A 17,550-nucleotide genomic window follows, 5' to 3' on the forward strand; every position below is an offset into this window, starting at 1 on the left:
CTCGGTCGCCCGATCGATCAGTGTGCTTCTGGCGTGAGGCGGCGAGCTCTGCTGTGGTAGTAACTTCTCCGGGTGTCGAGTGTCTGCTCTAAAGAAGTCTGTGATCTGAGAGAGAGAGAGAGAGAGAGAGAAATGAAATGAAATGAAATGTTATATTAACGTCTTCAAAAGGCCAAAATGACCTATGAGACCAGAGAGAGAGAGAGAGAGAGAGAGAGAGAGAGAGAGAGAGAAATGAAATGAAATGAAATGATATATTAACGTCTACAAGAGGCCAAAATGACCTATGAGACCAACTGATTACAATGATGAGTCTAGTACCAAGTCTGGGTACAAACAAGAAAACTACAAACAAAGAACTGATAGGAGTGCTACCGACTCCTATGGGTGGCTGGTAGGCTTAGCAATGAGAGAGAGAGAGAGAGAGAGAGAGAGAGAGAGAGAGAGAGAGAGAGAGAGAGAGCGCACTTGTGAATTTTCATTAACTCTAGATAGCTATTGTACTGAGATGAGTAGGGTGACAATTAAGCGCAGAGGTGTTGTGGCTGTAGGAGTAGGGAGGCAAGATGCATCGAAGGTGGTCATAAAAGGGGGTTGTGGTTAAATCTCGGCTTGCTTGTATGCGTGTAAGTGTGGGTGACCTACACAACCATTCACTGTGCTTTTGGGGACGCACAAAAACTTTTAAAACTATAAAGAGCATGTGTCCCTCCACTGGTAGTTTGGCAGATGTGCGCACACAACGTAATAGGGGCAACATCTCTTGACCATGGGGCTGAGGGTTTGAGCGCAGCGTGTTGTAGATCTTTCCAAAGATTCACCTTCTATGGATTGACCATTTTTTTGGACTACCTACACTTGACATTATGGTAGGGCTTAATACAAAAAGGCATTTTGTGTTACAATTCTCTTTACTTTTGCTCGAAAAAATGATATGCTCGGTTTTTTCCGCTCGATGTATGGATTTCCTCGCGCTTGACTTGACACTCGACCATAATAATGCATCCCTCCGCTTGAGCATTTGAAAGAAGCTTCTTCACTCTAGTTGAGCTCGTCTTTCCTTGGCAAGGAGGATAGAGGTGGCCAACTTGATTCTTTTGGTGCCTGTGGAACGTTCGCTCCTATCGGGTCTTCTTGAGTTCCTCTATACGGACAACTCAGAGGCTTACAAGGAACTTGATTTGGTCTAGCTAGGATGGACAGCACATACATGCCAGGGTTGCCAGGCCGATCATTACTTTATCCACATCTCAAGGTGGGATTCGGCTAATTGATTGTGCACATTAGAGTCAACCATCTCTGGAAATGCTCATTGTTCGCAGTCTCCACCCTTGTGGTGACGCTTCACTTCTCTACGATACAAGCTAGAGCTTCCCAATCAGGTGGCCCTGACTCCTTGACACATGATGGGTTTTTCAAAGACTCTATCCTCCCTCTTTTAGGGTTATGTTGTCTTCAACAATCTCCCTGGTAATAAAATCGAATAGCCTATTCTTAAGCGATCTCACAAACTCCATAGTTGCAGTTGATTCGTGTCATTGTTTCAACTTTATCTAGAAACTGCTTTACCCTTTAGTCAAAGACCAACTCAGGATCAAGTTGGAACATAACAACAAATATTCTCCAATGGATCTCCTTATGGGACACCATGATTATCTTCTTCAAGATTTGATATGGTCCGCTATACTGAAAAGATTACTTAGAGCACATGTCAGTGCGGAGTGTTTCTAAGTCCTTGTGTGTTTATATGATGTACTCACATACCCTCTTGAAAGTCATGAGACTGCCCATGCTGGTTAGCTTAAAAGGTGGAACGACCTTGCGAAATCTTTATGCTTTGCATTGCAATGGTGAGTGTTTCTTGCAAATCCACAAACCTCTGCTACTACATGCTGTAACTTGACCCCCTTCAGTCCCCAATAGAGATAGGCGGTTTTGGATCATAACAGAAAAAGCGCATAAACAAAGTATATCTAGTGGCAACATGTTTAGAGTTGTTTGGAGGATAAACACGCACAACTCTTTTTGCAGAAAAAAGATCCTTCTATCAAATAATGACCTATGCAATGGTTTATAAGAAGTCCTACCATGATAAAATATGTACAAAGTGGTGAGGATTTTCCAGTGTAAGAATATACAATGGCTAGAATGGGAGAAGAAGAGAAGAAGAAGAAGGGAATTTTTAACATCGTAGGAACAATCCAAAGAGACCTCAAAGATCTATGCAACGAGTCTTAAAATGGGAGGAGAGAAGAATCAAAAAGTGACCTGCACTTCCAAGAGAGACTAAGCTCCTCTACGACCAAACGTTTTGGCCACCACAGCGTAATGAAAGCTTTCTCAACGCTATAAATGTTTCCTGGATTCTATCAGACATTCCGGGGACGTGAGAGAGACATTGTTCCTCATGTACCTCGAAGAAGAAACACTCTCCTCATTTATGCATGACATGAGAAAGCTCAACACTTCTAACTTTCTGAAACCACCCTTCCGGGCCTCATGCTGAAAAGGGTTGTGCCAATTTGTTCAAATCATTGTCTCTGTATCTTGCTTCAATGTTGTTGGGGCACTCCAAGAACTTCAAGAGCTCTATGAGCCATTTTTCCAAGGCACTTTTGAACTCTAATCCTTTCAAATGAACTCCAAAACCAAGGGGAACATGCATTAGATGGGACCAAGGGATCCATGGACCCCCAAGCTACATGCAATTGATTGCCAGACATATGCGTGTGCTCCATACGCAGCATATCAATAGATACCCAAGTCTCTCCTCCATGAAAGATGGAACAAGTAAACATAAGCAGAGAACGTTATGTCTCTAGACATTAGGAAGGGCACCTATCACAAACTGCTGACATGTTGACCACTGACAAAGGGGGCTAGGACTCTCTGTTCCTAATCCTAGCCGCCGATCCCGCCGAGTGGCCTAAAAGACAAAGTGGATTATGATCTTTGCCAACTTACAAAACAACGGCTGAGGGGCCTAAAGCCCCTAAAATAAAGCAAGATACACACACAACAACAACAAATTGCATGAGCATGCTGATGTGGCTACACAAAATGCAGGCCAACTCTCTTGATGCTTGCTTTTGGACAAGTAGCTTTTAGAATCAATGCTTTTCATGTGAGATACTTTTGGTAGGCCAAGGTCCTTGAAATTTGTATCTTGTGCTCTCTCTCTCTCTCTGGGGCATTCTACAGGGTGGAGAAGCAGAGCAAAGTCCCAAAATTGTACCTTGTTGAAGCAATAATAAAGAAATACCAAAAGGGGCGCCATTCTTTGGGCCAGTTCCGTCTGGGAGTGGAACTCCACCACTCCGTGTCTCTCGCGTGTGGATTCTCCCTCACGTAAAGGTGGACAAAACTGAAAAGTGGATCAAGGACACAAAGAAAGGAAAAAATAAGATGCATCAAGCCACAACGACATCCACTATCATCAATATGACAATTGAGGAGGAGAAAAAGAGAAAGACTAGAGCCCTTCATGTGCGCGTTACAGGTCAAAGACATTGGAAAAGTAGAAGAAGAAGTGCAAGAGCTCTTGAAGCGCATGGGTATTTCTGAACCCACACACAGAGATGCTTGGAGAGTTGGCAACAAGGGAAGTGATGAGAAAGGAAGGCCCAAGGAAAGAGCACTCATTATACGTTTCCCTATGCTGGAAGCTAGGAAGGATTTCTTGAAGAAGAGACAGACACTCAAGCAAATTGGGATATATTTGGGTGATGACCTCACTCTAACACAGGTAGCACACATGCAAGAGCTGATGTCGGGGATCAAGGCGGCAAGGGAAAAAGGAAAAATTGCTTGTTTAGGGGAGGGAGAGTAGTTGTGTTGGAAAAGCGCGCCGCATGACGGTGCAAGACCCATGGGACACACCTTAAAATGGCAACATGGAATTGTAATGGATCAATGAAGCTAGATGTTTTGGACCACTTTCCAGAGTTATGGGATACCAGGATCGGAGATGCTTGGGTCTCTTCTTGCTTGAGTTGAGGAGACAGAGAGATTTCTTGTTGAGGTGACCAAAGAGACAGACTCGGTGGCAGGTTTGTAGTGGAGATAATGTGTCGTGCTCTCTACAGTGGGTGCTCCTCAGTACAATGTGTGTGAATCCGCACTCGAACAGAACGAAAACAATGAAAACGATGAACAACAGAGAAAACACAGTGACTCAACAGTAGAACCTGAATAGCATGGGACTCGACTAACTCAAATGAACCCGTACAGACTCTGGCATGGCAGCACACTCAACTCCAAGTCCAGAACTCACGGGTACAATGGGGGTGTCAAGGCTCAAATGTCCAGAGATGGTACAGACATGTCGTGCCTTAACTCAAGATGCTAGACTCAAGACGCTCTACCATACAAAGTAGATGATGATAATGATTCCAAACAACTATGGACATATACAACCATAAAGAACCACCAACGGCTCACAAAATATCAAGTCCAGCTAAGTCTATCTCCAATTGTGGTGGTGGTGGTGATCTGGCCACGGTGTCCACTAGACCACCACCCGTATCCCTGCCACGTGTCACTGCCCAGACGAAAGTCTGTCCAGTGTGGACTCCAGCCCAGTTGTAACTGTCTGTCTGTCCCGGACGCGTGACACTGTAGCCTTACTTCAGGTTGCCCGCCACAAGACCTCTCACCGTCTCGGTGAGAGGAACACTTAAACTGCAAAAAAAAAAACCACTAGGCACTGCATATGTACAAAAGAAAACTGAGCAAAGCAACCCGGTCTTGTCACCCAAAAGAAAGAGTCGTTTCCACTGCTGTACCGAAAGCATCCGCCTCCAAAGGAGGAGCTATCGAATCGATGGTGGGAGGATATTGCTGTTGGACTCTGGTCTGAACAAACTAGCTCCTTGTGACTGGAGCAGCCACCTGCTGCTCAGCAGATGGAAGCACCTGTTCTGAAGTGTACTCAGGCCGTCTACTAACACAGCCATGGCGGTGTGCAATCGCAAGGAACTCGTTGTGTCGGCTATATCTGTGGCATGTGGGTCGGCTGCTGAAACCCCTGAGGATAGTATGGAAATTGCTAAGGCTGAGCATATGCTACAAGAGTCTGTGTAGAGGGTCCCATGAAATGTGTAGATACACCTTGCTATGCATACCCAGCAGGAGTCTGTACCTGTGTCTCCGGCCCCGTCCATCCATACCTCATAGCCACTGGCGCTTGAACTCCCGTATCGCCATGTAGTAGAATTTCCTAAAACCCTTGTACCTAAGCTCAGAGGTCGTTAATGATTTTAGACTTTTGCCAATGCGTGGCGCAAAGCAAAAATAGTAGCATCTCTATCTGCGATCGCACTCTGCGACACATAGAGACCCTTCCATAGCTGCATATGTGGCTGAGTGGCGTTGGTGAACCTCTCTGCTCCAAGCTCAATGGTAGCAATAGCATGTCTGGACTCCTGTAGTATCTCCTCCGAGAGCCGAAAGAGCGAGGTAGAGTCTGCCATTGTTGAAGATCTCGCAGCGATGTCTGGCGGGGTAGGTCTAGTGCGTGGCACAGCTGGAAAACTTGTAGCATACACAGGAGGCGGGGTAGGTCTAGTGCGTGGCACAGCTGGCGGGGTAGGTCTAGTGCGTGGCATAGTTGGAAAACTTGTAGCATACACAGGAGGTGTAGCCGAGACAGGTGGAGTGGATGTAGGTTAGATAGGTATAGGGGAAGAGAGAGCTGCAGGTGGGGTATGGGAGGTAGTCACTGTGGTAGGAGTAAAAATGGTAGAAGTAGGGAGAGAGACACACACTCGAGAAGCCGAAGCTAGGGCATGCATATGCATAGTGTGATCTGAAACACCCGAGCATAGCACCGGCTCAACAGTAGAAGTAGACCAGGAGCATCGAGCAGGGTGCTTCATCCGAAGCTGCTGACTTTCTGAAACCGGCATTGATAGTAGGGATTCTACTGTCCTTCACCACTTTATCCCTCTTCTTCTTTTTCTTCTCAAGTAGATCCGCCGCATGGACAATAGATTTCCCTTTGGCCTTAAACTGTATACGCTGCATATCCGCATCCACGTCCACATCCCCAGAGCTAACATGTATGTTAATGACCCAAGCCAACATAGGAGCTGCAAAGCACTGAAAGCTAGACTGCACAGATTGCACCTGAGCTCTAAATCATTTGGCTCGGGACTGTAAGGAGGTATAGAGAATCTAATGAAAGCCACATGGTATAATGTGAATCAAGCAGTAGAGGCCATCGTAGTGAGAGGACATCATAGGCACATCACATTTTCCCTTACATTCTTCAGCATCTCTGACTAGAAAGTAATACTTGAAAATGGCCCACAGCTTTTAATTCCTTGCATAGTTGGCGTGATCAGCACTAAGGAGCTTCTGGCATGCATGAATGGTCGCATCTTTCGAAAGTTGTAAGTTCTAGTAGCCGGTTTCAATGAGAGAAAGCTTGTCATCCCCAAAGCATGACCAATGTATGTAGCAGTAAGTGTGTGACCCCGTACTTTGAGGCAAAGCTTCAGAACTTCATGGATCATATCCACAGGAACATCAGTAGGTAGATTTTCATCCGCCAACGCCGTAGGACCTAGCGTTTGTAGTTGATCTCTTGACAGAACTTCTCGAAGGAATCGATGAGGCGGCTGCAGGTGAAAATTCAAAGTGAATTTGTCTTGACTTTTCGATGTTGCAAGCCTGCTAATTTGATGGTTGAGCACCTGATTGCTGAACTTCTTTTGGTCTTTAGGATGTTTGTCTTGATTGCAAGAAGGATCTGAGTGAGAGCCAGAGTCTGACTCCGAGGACTCTGGAGATGCTTTACAACTTTCATTACTGTGATCACTTGAAGACAGATCCGTGAGGCCATGGCTAGTGTGTTCTACATCTTCCTCAGCAGAACTCTGAGATCTATCAGACAAGGGCCTCTGTCGCAAGGTCTTTTTACAAACTTGCTTACTTCTACCATCCATAGTGAGTTTCTGTGAGTGCCAAGTACTTTGTCTGCTCGCTGTATCCTCAGACGCGTGCACTCAAGTACTCTGTCCGCTCACTGTATCCTCAGAAGCATACATTCAACAAAGCTGAAGATTCCACAATAGCATACATCAACGTGTAAAGATGATGTTATGATAGACATGCATAGCTATGACTGTAAATACTGTAGAGCCAAAAAACTGGAGTAATCTGATGCGGAACCTACTGAGTAGAGCCGTAGGGTGGCACATTCGGTACTGCGGCACATTGGGTACTAATCGTCTCCGTGAGAGGGCATGAGATCGCTAAGTAGGAGCTACGAAGTTGAAGGGCAGTGAAACCGGCCCGTAGGGCGGTAGACTTTGGCTTTCACCCGATAACTTTAACTTTACAACACAAAGGAACTTCACGAATAAGCCTGTGACTAGAATTCAACACTTCAAGACAAACCACGACTTGGCAGCTAGAGCGCTATAAGGCAGACAACGACACCCTGTTGGCTCCAAAGACTAGTGCCCCTTTCGGTATTTCTTTATTCTTACTATACTTGAGAAAAACCTGTAAACTTCTATAAGCTGTCCCACTTTTATCGGGATGAAATTCCTCTACTCTAACCTGATTATGGTAGCATAACCACATTAGAAGTCTCCACGGACAAAATCCCAACTAAACATTTACTTTCCACGCACGTTAGAGCACTTTGCAAAACCTGGCGAGAAATTACAGCACGCTGAAATCTTTGTTTTTGGCTTCTAATTTGTGCCAAAACACCTCCTCGGTGATTCCCTAGCTTCCTCGAAGCTCCTGGGGCCTGTAGGCATCAAAACTAACCAAAACCAAAAACTTGCAAAAAATTACTTTGAGCTGTAATTCTCTGTTTTCCGCTCTGATACGCGTGCCGATCATTTTTTTGGGTAGCCCTCAAGCTCTCGCACCTGTAGGGTCAGTTGCCATTTGAATTAGACGAGATTCCTAGCGGGAAATCTCTAAACTATCATGTACAAGCACCCAAGGCCTTCCCGAGGCTCCCCTGATGATATCTTGCCGTTTAGGTGCAAAACCCTAAACCTGCAGGAAAACACAGCAGGCTGTAATTTTCTGTTTCGCATCATTTTGGGAGGAGCGAACGCGTCTACGCATGTCTCAGAGGCTCCCGCTCACAATGGGACAGTCTCCTTTCAAATCGGACGAGTTTTCACGCGAGAAAACTCTCCGCTTTCGCATTCCTTCGCGATAAAACTCTGCATCCCTGAAGAGGATTAGCAATTAGCTAATCCGGTTCCTATACAGAAGGCTCTTGCCTTGGCAAACGCACATAAAACCCCAGAACTGTACATGGTCATCCGAAAAGCCCAACCAGAGGGACATTACCATATGTGCAAAGGGGAGAGAGAGATGCGCGAGAACAAATCGTCGCGCTACATAGAGCAAGGGAGAAGGCAAGCTTTCCATTAGAGCTGTAAGCACGTGCACTCACTACTCACACACACACTGTAGCACCCCTCTCAAGTCAAATCAGCCCTCTCTTGAAATGGGTGCTCCTCTTGCTGATGCTTCAGGCAGATGCATCTGGAGCCGCCTTGTGTCCAGTTTGCCTCTTTTGAGTTAATTCCCTAGTACCCACTGACTTATAAGTGTAGCGAGGGGCCTAAATGACTTTGAACTGAGCAAGGGACGGGGGACGGGGCCAGGGGACACGTGTTAAAAAAAACTTGTTCTATACTAGACAACACTAAGAGCACAAGATTGCAAAGAAAAAGTGGGTTTTGCACTCATAAATACCAAAATATGACATGCGGTAAGAACGCGGCGAGCATGCGTGACACATGTTGACGTGATGATCAATCATCATACTCAGAGGGAAGAAATTAATGATGTACAAGTGAAGAGTGGGTTAGTAGAGTCTAGTCGGCAACATTGACATATAGCTCAAGACTCTAAAAACCCTAGAAAAAAGGTGTGGGGTCCCTTGCTCGCGTCCCCCTTGCATGTGTCACCGGGGACCCACGTCCCGGAACGCGTCCCCCTCTGTGTCCCATGTGAGGGACCTCTCTGCGTCGCGTCGCCCTGTCCCATCCCGCGTCCCCCCGTTCCGTCCCTACCAAAAAGGGCCATGTCCCCGGGTCCCCTGTTTCTATGGCCTAGACACCTTTTATTGCTCGGATTCCAGTGCCGATTGGCCTTATCAACTCGTGGTGACCTGCGCTTTCCGACTACGGGTGAAACTCTCGGCCGTCGGCCGTTTCACACTGGCCATACAATGTGTGGTCGTTTGCAACTTCAAAAAGAGGGTCCCAAAAATTAAACAAAAATCATCGAAAAGAAACCAACAACTCAAGTTCGCAATTGCCATGTCCTCGTGACATACCGCCCTCTTAAAATCGCAAAGGTCCTCGATTGCGTGCCATATATAGATACCGTAGATGATTTAGTGTGGTAAGCAATCTTTTATCACATGTATCTGCAAGAAAGACTGTCAAAACATGTATACAAATGACTCAATGAGACCTTCATACTTTTGTCAAACAATGTACACTGCTATTGCACTGAATCCATGAGTACATTTGATGTGCTAGTTCTATCATTACCCCTCCTTTGCAGACGTTGGGTTGGGGCATACATAGGTTGTAACCCAAAGGCCTCAAGGTAAAGCTGCAATTCATTTGATGACTTTGACAGTTCATACTCTTCCATCCACTTTGCATCCATAGGTGGATAGTTCTTGCACTTCACTAAATAGCATCTTGCAACGTGTCCCTTAACTTTTACTTATGCAAGAGGCTCTTGCCTCTGCAAACGAGCATAATTCCACAGCACTGTAGCGTACTACCCATGACCAAGTAAGATCAAATTTCAAGATGATTGACCAATGTGTCAAAGAATCCAAGCAATAGACTCAGAGAATCGCCAAGCAGCGTGCCACTTGGCAGACCCACATCACTCCCGCAAGAGATCTAGTGGTCATTCTACCACCGTGAGACCTCTCCCTATCTCATCTTGGTTCATACTTGCAAACCCTAAAAATGCAGCAAAAAATCGGCTCTAATTTGACCACTTTTTGGCAGGGCGAAAGCTGAAAAGGTTATGTAGGAACATGCGGAATTTCTTGTATGTATAGTGAAGAGGAACCCTCTTTCCTGGTGTCATCTGTACTGTCAGCCATAGTGTAATTCCAAGTTCTTGTGCTTTGTGTGTTCGCTCAAAAACCAAACAAGGCTCACATCTTGAGGAAAAAGTGATTATGTCCTGACAACGGAACCATGAAACCGGTCTGTAGGGCGGTAGACTTTGGCTTTTACCCGATAACTTTACTTTAACTTTATGACACAAAGGAACTTCACGAATAAGCCTGTGAGTGGAATTCAACACTTCAAGACAAACCACAGCTTGGCAATTAGAGCGCTACCAGGCAGACAACGACACCCTATTGGCCCCAAAGACTGACACCCCTTTCGGTATTTCTTTATTCTTATTATACTTAAGAAAAACCTATAAACTTCTACAAGCTGTCCCACTTTTATCGGGCTGAAATTCCTCTACTCTAACCCGATTTAGGCAGCATAACCACAATAGAAGTCTCCACGGACAAAATTCCAAGTAAACATTGACTTTCCACGCACTTTAGAGCACTTTGCAAAACCTAGCGAGAAATTACAGCACGCTGAAATCTTTGTTTTTGGCTTCCAATTTGCGTTGTTCGGTGATTTCCTTGCTTCCTCGAAGCTCCTGGGACATGTAGGCATCAAAACTAGCCAAAACCAAAAACCTGCAAAAAATTACAGCAAGCTTTTTCAATACGCGTGTCGATCACTTTTCAGGGTAGCCCTCGAGCTCTGGCACCTGTAGGGTCACTTGCCCCTTGAAATAGACAAGATTCCTCACAGGAAATCTCTCTAAATTGTCCTCTTGTACAAGCACCCAAGGCCCTTTCGAGGCTCCCTTGGCGAAATCTTGCCATTTAGGTGCAAAACCCTAAACCTGCAGGAAAACACAGCAGGCTGTAATTTTTTGTTTCGCATCATTTTGGGCGGACCGAACACGTCTACGCGTGTCTCAGAGCCTCCCACACACAATGGGACGGTTTCCTTTCAAATCAGACGAGTTTTCACGCGAAAAATCTCTCCGTTTTTGCATTCCTTCGCGATAGAAGTGTGCATCCCTGAAGAGGATTAGCAATTAGCTAATCCGGTTCCTGTACAGAAGGCTCTTGCCTTGGCAAACACTCATAAAACCCCATAACTGTACATGGTCATTTGAGAAGCCCAACTAGAGGGGCATTACCATAAGTGCAAAGGGGAGAGAGAGATGCGCGAGAACAAATCATCGCGCTACATAGAGCAAGAGAGAAGGCAAGCTTTCCATTAAAGCTGTGAGCACCTGCACCCACTACTCACACACACTGTAGCACTCCTCTCAAGTCAAATCAGTCCCCCTCTCTTGAAATGGGAACCCCCTCTTGCTGATGCTTCTGGCAGATGCATCTGGAGCCACCATGTGTCCAGTTTGCCTCTTTTGAGTTAATTCCCTAGTACCCATTGACTTATAAGTGTAGCGAGGGGCTTAAATGACTTTGAACTGAGCCTAGACACCCTTTTACTGCTCGGATTCCAATGCCAATTGGCCCGACCAACTTGTGGTGACCTGCCCTTCCCGACTGCGGGTGAAACTCTCGGCTGTCGGCCGTTTCACACTGGCCATACAATGTTGGCCATTTTCAACTTCAAAAAGAGGGTCCCAAATTGAAACAAAAATCATCGGAAAGAAACCAACAACTCAAGTTAGCAATTTCCACGTCCTTGAAAGTTGGAAACTTGATGTTCACCTTAGCCAGAACGCTTGTGAGCTCCTCCATGGCCATCTGTGCAAGAGCCTGTTGCTCAAGAGCTTGCTATAACATAGTGGGCGAGAACTTTACTGGGGAGGGTGATCGGGGAGGTGTAGAATTGGTTGAGGGAATGGAGGTAGTCGCGTGGGAAGGTAGTGGTAATGGGGCTGGTGGACTTCTACTTGGCACGAAGGGTTGACGCTTTTTGTGGTAGTACTTTAGAGGACTTAGTAGTGGGCTTTGTCACTCTTTTGACTGCCTTGTATGGGTCATGCAATAACTAGAAGCCAACCCAAGCTTTGGGCAGGAGGACCTTCAACTTACTGACACTAGTTCAGACTCCACTAGACTAGGGCGAGTGACTAGACCACTTGGCTAGACCTGGACGATAGGAGACTAGACCAGGCCGAGAGACTATTGGACCAGGACGAAAGACTAGACAAGCACGTCTAGACAAGCAGGTCGAGAGAAAATTGGACAAGACCAAGTTGAAGCAGGCCCAGACCAGTCGAACGCAACAGATTAGTACAGGAAATCTTAAACCACGTAGCTCCTCGACTCGACTTTCGACGCAGTGAGACTTCAATTGAGGTTCCACTAGGTGTGCCAAAAGTGAGAGCACATGTAGCGGAGATACTATGTCGTGCTCTCTACAGTGGGTGGTCCTCACTGCAATGTGTGTGAAACCTCACTCCAATAGAATGAAAACGCTAAAAATGATGAACAGTAGAGCAAACACAGCGACTCAACAATAGAACTTGAATAGCATGGGACTCAACTAACTCAAATGAATCAGTAGACTCTGCCATGGCAGCACTCAGCTCCAAGCCTAGAACTCACAGGTACAATGGGTGTCGAGGCTCAAATGTGCAGGGATGGTGCATAAATGTTGTGCCTAAACTCAAGACGCTCGACCATACAAATTAGATGATGATGATGACTCCAAACAACTATGGATATATACAACCATAAAGAGGCACCAATGGCTCACAAAATATCTAGTCCAACTAAGTCTATCACCAACGTGGTGGTGGTGATCTAGCCACGGTGTCCACTAGACCACCACCCGTATCCCTGCCGCGTGTCACTACCTAGACAAAAGTCCGTCCAATGTGGACTCCAGCCCAACTGTAAGTAACTATCTGTCCCGTGTCCGTGACACTGCAGCCCTGCTACAAGGTTACGGACTATTTCAGGCCAGCCACTACCACTAGACAACTAGACAGACAAATTCTGCAGCAAAGTTTAGATCCCACCTCCACTAGAGGCACAATGATTGACCGTGTGATGGACCTTAGGAGATCCGTACATCCACGATTGTAAAGGAGGGCATTCCAGTATAGACGGAGATTACAGAGGAGGATTGTGCACCACGCACGATACCCAGTCATGTTTTTGACCATGGAGAAAATCGAGGAGATCCGACACCGACGGATGCTGGATTTCCTTGGAGCTGGAGGATTTTTCCCTTTTTAGTAGCTTAATTTTCTTGCGTCCCCATTCTTTCTCTTTGTGTTCAATTGTTTGAAGTACTAAACTTTTGTTCAGTTTATTTCTTTCAGTTGGCACGTGGTGCCCTTCAGAGTTTTGCAAATTGTAGTTGTCTCTGTGTTTCCATCCAATCCCTTACCGGAAGTGATCACAATGCCTAAATGATGTTTGGCCAACCCATGGCCTGAGTAAAAGCAATAATGTGAGTCCTTCGAATAGGCTTTTTGGGCTTATCTGTGAGCTATCTTTTGTGCGTATCACACTCGGACTATAGACCCTTGGCAGTGCTTGCCCCACACCCTAGCTTGAGGCTCCTAGGCTCAAGTGTGAGCTAATTAGGTTAATGAATGAGAGGTGGTTACTCGTTCTCCCTTATGTTTCACCATGTGCGTTTGGCTAGTGTTATGTCATGTGTGGAGGAAGGAGCCTTAGAGGGCACTAATGTTTTGTTGCCTTTGTTTTCCAAAAAACGATCACTTTTCATATTAACTTGTCTCCTGTAAATTGTTCTTTATAGTTGTTCATTTTGGGTGAGCTTCGTTCTTTACATTTTTACAGGGGGTGTTCGACCTGAAAGATGTGACGCAAAAGTGATTCCAGCTACTGCTTCAGTTGGGGAAAGAATGTATGCACTGATTGAAGTTCGTGATGTAAATGGCGACTATTTTGTGTCGCATGTGAAACTCAATTTTGCTCTTGATTTGAAGCCACGAGTGTCAGAAAATTCCTTTACCTATTCCCTTGCTAATCAAGACAATGGGACATTTCTGGCTGCATTTGAGCTTTATGTATCAGGCACCTACAAATTGTTGATAAGTCTTTTTGGCACTCCCATCAAGGACAACCCTTATGCATTTAATGTAGTTCCAGGTGATATATTTACCTTCGCATTTCATTGCAGCCAAATTTTTTATCCTGTTGAATTCAGAGCTTGAAGCAGAAGTGTGCCTAGAAATTTTGGAAAGAATTGTTCCATGTTATCATTCTGAAATAAGATGTTCCTTTACAGTTCTGTCTTTTGCCCAAAAAGTGAGACTGCCGTTGAGGCCTCACCGGGGGTGCCAAAAATGAGAGAACCTTCAGGCAGGAAACAAAGTCATGCTCTCTATTGTGGGAGCTCCTCAGTGCCGTATACACAGAAACCTCACTTAATGGCACATAGAGAGACAACTGAAATACCTATGAAAAACTGGAATGTATACAGCAAAGAACTGTACTCAAAGTAGACACAGCAAGGTAGACTCCAAGCCCAGTGGAGGCTCAACTACTCTCAATGTATCATTAGCTACAAGCTGGCTCTCAGCACACACAGCTCCAGGCCAAGTGCACACAAGGTACAATGGGGGTGTTGGGGCTCAAACAGTGCATGGAGAGTGTGTTGTGTGTAGGACTAGACTCTAGACCTAAGACTTTTATCCCCAACTCATACCAGACTGACCGCATATACAACGGATACATAACATCCATAACTGCTAGGAAATATCTCTAGTAGACAGCTACACATCTCTAGACTGTGGTGGTAAGTGGTAGGCTGGCCATGGTGTCCACTGACTACCACTCCTCTGTATCCTGCCAAGCAACTCCGGTCCACTAGACCACAGACGACCTGGTCCAGTAGTGAAGACCAACCATATCTTCCTGTCTAGTGCAAATGACACTAGCTCAGCTACAACCCATCCACTTTCTTAGTTTATGGTATCCTCTGCTGGCATCGTTGGTAAGATGCGGATATGCACTCCATGATCACGCCATACCTTTACAGTGGACTAACTCGAGGTTGTTTCTATTCTGTAATTTGCTTCCTCAAATGAAATAAGTGGTTACATTCACACCCATTCCTTAATGATAATGTGCTTGAGATTGTCGCTAGTCTATCTATTGCTTCCTAAAATGGAACTGTAAAATGCTCGGAATGGTTGTATTCACCCCCAGTCCTTGGCAATGATATTACCCTTGGATTTACTCAAGGTCATAAGACATATTCCTGAATTATTCAAGATTGATTCTGTGATGTCATTCTCATGACCTCTTCTGCTTCTCTTTTTCTCTTACCTCGAATGCAAGCTTATTAATTTTCTACTTTCCCATTATCTTCTAAAACAATTTGGTGAAGAGATAATTTATCTTTTTTAATGGGATTTTGAACCAGGTCCAATTGATGTTTCAGCATGTGTTGCATATGGAGAGGGGTTGTTTAGAGCCATGGCTGGCACACCACAAATTATAATGCTCGAGGCACGGGATAGATTCCAGAATATAGTAAAGGATGATGATATTCGAAACAAAACCTCAGAATTCTATATGAAGGTTTCTGGAGAGAGTATTGACACAACATTTCAATTCAAATGGGTCTCTATTGGCCGCTATGAAGGAACTTACATTCTTCTCGAAACAGGGCACTATAATTTAGCTATACAATATCAAGGAAAAGATATCTATGGTAGTCCATTTTCTGTTACAGTGGTTTCAGGTACTCAAAAATACTTTGATGTATGCCTCATGTGATACAATGTTTTGCAACACATTTTCATACGTATGCTCAGAAAGAATGTACTATGATATTTGATGAAAACTAACTAAATCTTGTGCAATTAGCACATGCAGCACCACCAAGCCATCTTGGTTAAGTGTAATGATTTGGATCCACCCTCTTTCAAATTTGGGTTAATGGGCGATTTGAACACTGCATTTTTTCCTTACGTTATAACTTGGGTGCAGTATTTGAGGTGTGGCATATGCTATACATGTTCACATGATCTTTGTGAGCTTTTCACTGAGTGGTTTCTAGGATTTTCAAGGCGACAAAGTGGTGCTGTGTTTCAACGTCTTTATTGCTTTCACACCCTATCCATGGGCATCAAGAAGGCCAGAACATTTCGAGGCTTGTTCTGATATCTGCTCTCGCACTCACATGATCGGGGTCATAGAATTCAACAAGCCAATAGTCTCTCCATGAAAGCCCTGAGCATTCAACTTGCTACCTCACCCACCTCTTGCTCGCCATAGGGAGGAGAATCACCTTGATGACGGTGAAGGGCTCACTTACTAGGACTTGGACAGTAGGGATCTATGCCTCCTTCACAACCACTAAGCAGTTTCAGTCTTGGGGATTTAATAAAGAACGTTAACAAAAATATAGATAGGGAGTCAAACAAATTCTAGTTTCAAGATTTTGATTTACTTCTTGATCCTTTCAAGGAGGAGTGTTGTAATATTTCATATAGGATGTTATTAATGCAATTTCACACTGCCACTTTTGCAATGTAATTTTCATCCTTTTAAGACATGCTGTTTGCATACCTTGATTAACCTTGAACAATCCCATAGTGTTTTTGTACCAAATTCAGAAATAAAAATATAATTTTCTTTGAGTAGTTTATCTTTTCTAAGTCAAGCAAGTCGTTATTGATTGCGAGTCAGTGTAATGTAACTGTTGAGCATTTCTGGCCATTCTAAAATTTTAACTCATTGCTATAAACACTTTATTTTGACATAAATCTTTTTGCGCTAGTTACTTTGGGGAATGATTCCTTTTGTACAATGTAGATATGTATGAGGTGCCGAAGTTTACAAGCTATCCATACATACTTCTGGCGTTTGAAGGAGTTCCTTACATGATTGGAAGGTATGGAGCTTTGTTTTCGAATGCAATTCACAAATCTTGCGATTCAAGACTTGCATGAGAGTATATTTCAAGGACTCCATTTTGACACGTCGATGAAGAGTGGAACTATTTCGTCAATCCTTTTTTTGTGGGCAGAAAGCAAAGGCAAGAGCAAGCTATGGATACTCAATAGACATATCCAATCTTTGTGAAGAATGGGATAAACTCCAGATGAGAGAGTGCACAGCCTCATTGAACAGACCAATGAGAACAATATGCCAACAAAGGCCAAAAGACCATCAGATCTAGGACATCCTTGATGAGACTTCTGGATAGGGTCCTTTCAGGCGTGCCAACAATAAGAGTGTATGTAGCCAAAATGTCCATACTGTGTTCTCCCAAGTGCAGTGGGCTGCCTCAGTGTACTGTGCTGGAAGTCTCAATAGTAGCATAGACACACAAAAAATTGAACATCAGAAATTGTGAAAACAGCAGGTACTCAGCGCAGAAACAAGAAGTAAGGAAGACACGTGCAGACTAGAAACTAAACATGAACCTCAGTATACCATTCCAAATATCAATATCAATACACATGGGTGACAAGGTGGAAACACGCTCAGCTCCAGACCAAGGACCAGGACTCTAGATACATGGGGTAGTTGTTGAGGGTCAAAGTGAG

The 17,550-nt window shown here is 44.7% G+C and overlaps 1 protein-coding gene across 1 annotated transcript in view; it reads left to right on the top strand.

The window, feature by feature from the left end:
- The window catches only part of LOC147439740 (uncharacterized), a 296,739-nt gene that overhangs the window by 250,487 nt on the left and 28,702 nt on the right, over positions 1–17,550 (top strand). Inside the window, exons 17-19 of the mRNA XM_086485533.1 lie at positions 13,826–14,137; positions 15,417–15,737; positions 16,814–16,892. Of these exons, the coding sequence (XP_086341659.1) occupies positions 13,826–14,137; positions 15,417–15,737; positions 16,814–16,892 (712 nt within the window). The remainder of the gene's footprint in view (positions 1–13,825; positions 14,138–15,416; positions 15,738–16,813; positions 16,893–17,550) is intronic.

The sequence above is a fragment of the Adiantum capillus-veneris genome, chromosome 16, assembly GCF_014529385.1.
Source record: "Adiantum capillus-veneris isolate H3 chromosome 16, ASM1452938v2, whole genome shotgun sequence".
Classification (NCBI taxonomy): domain Eukaryota; kingdom Viridiplantae; phylum Streptophyta; class Polypodiopsida; order Polypodiales; family Pteridaceae; genus Adiantum; species Adiantum capillus-veneris.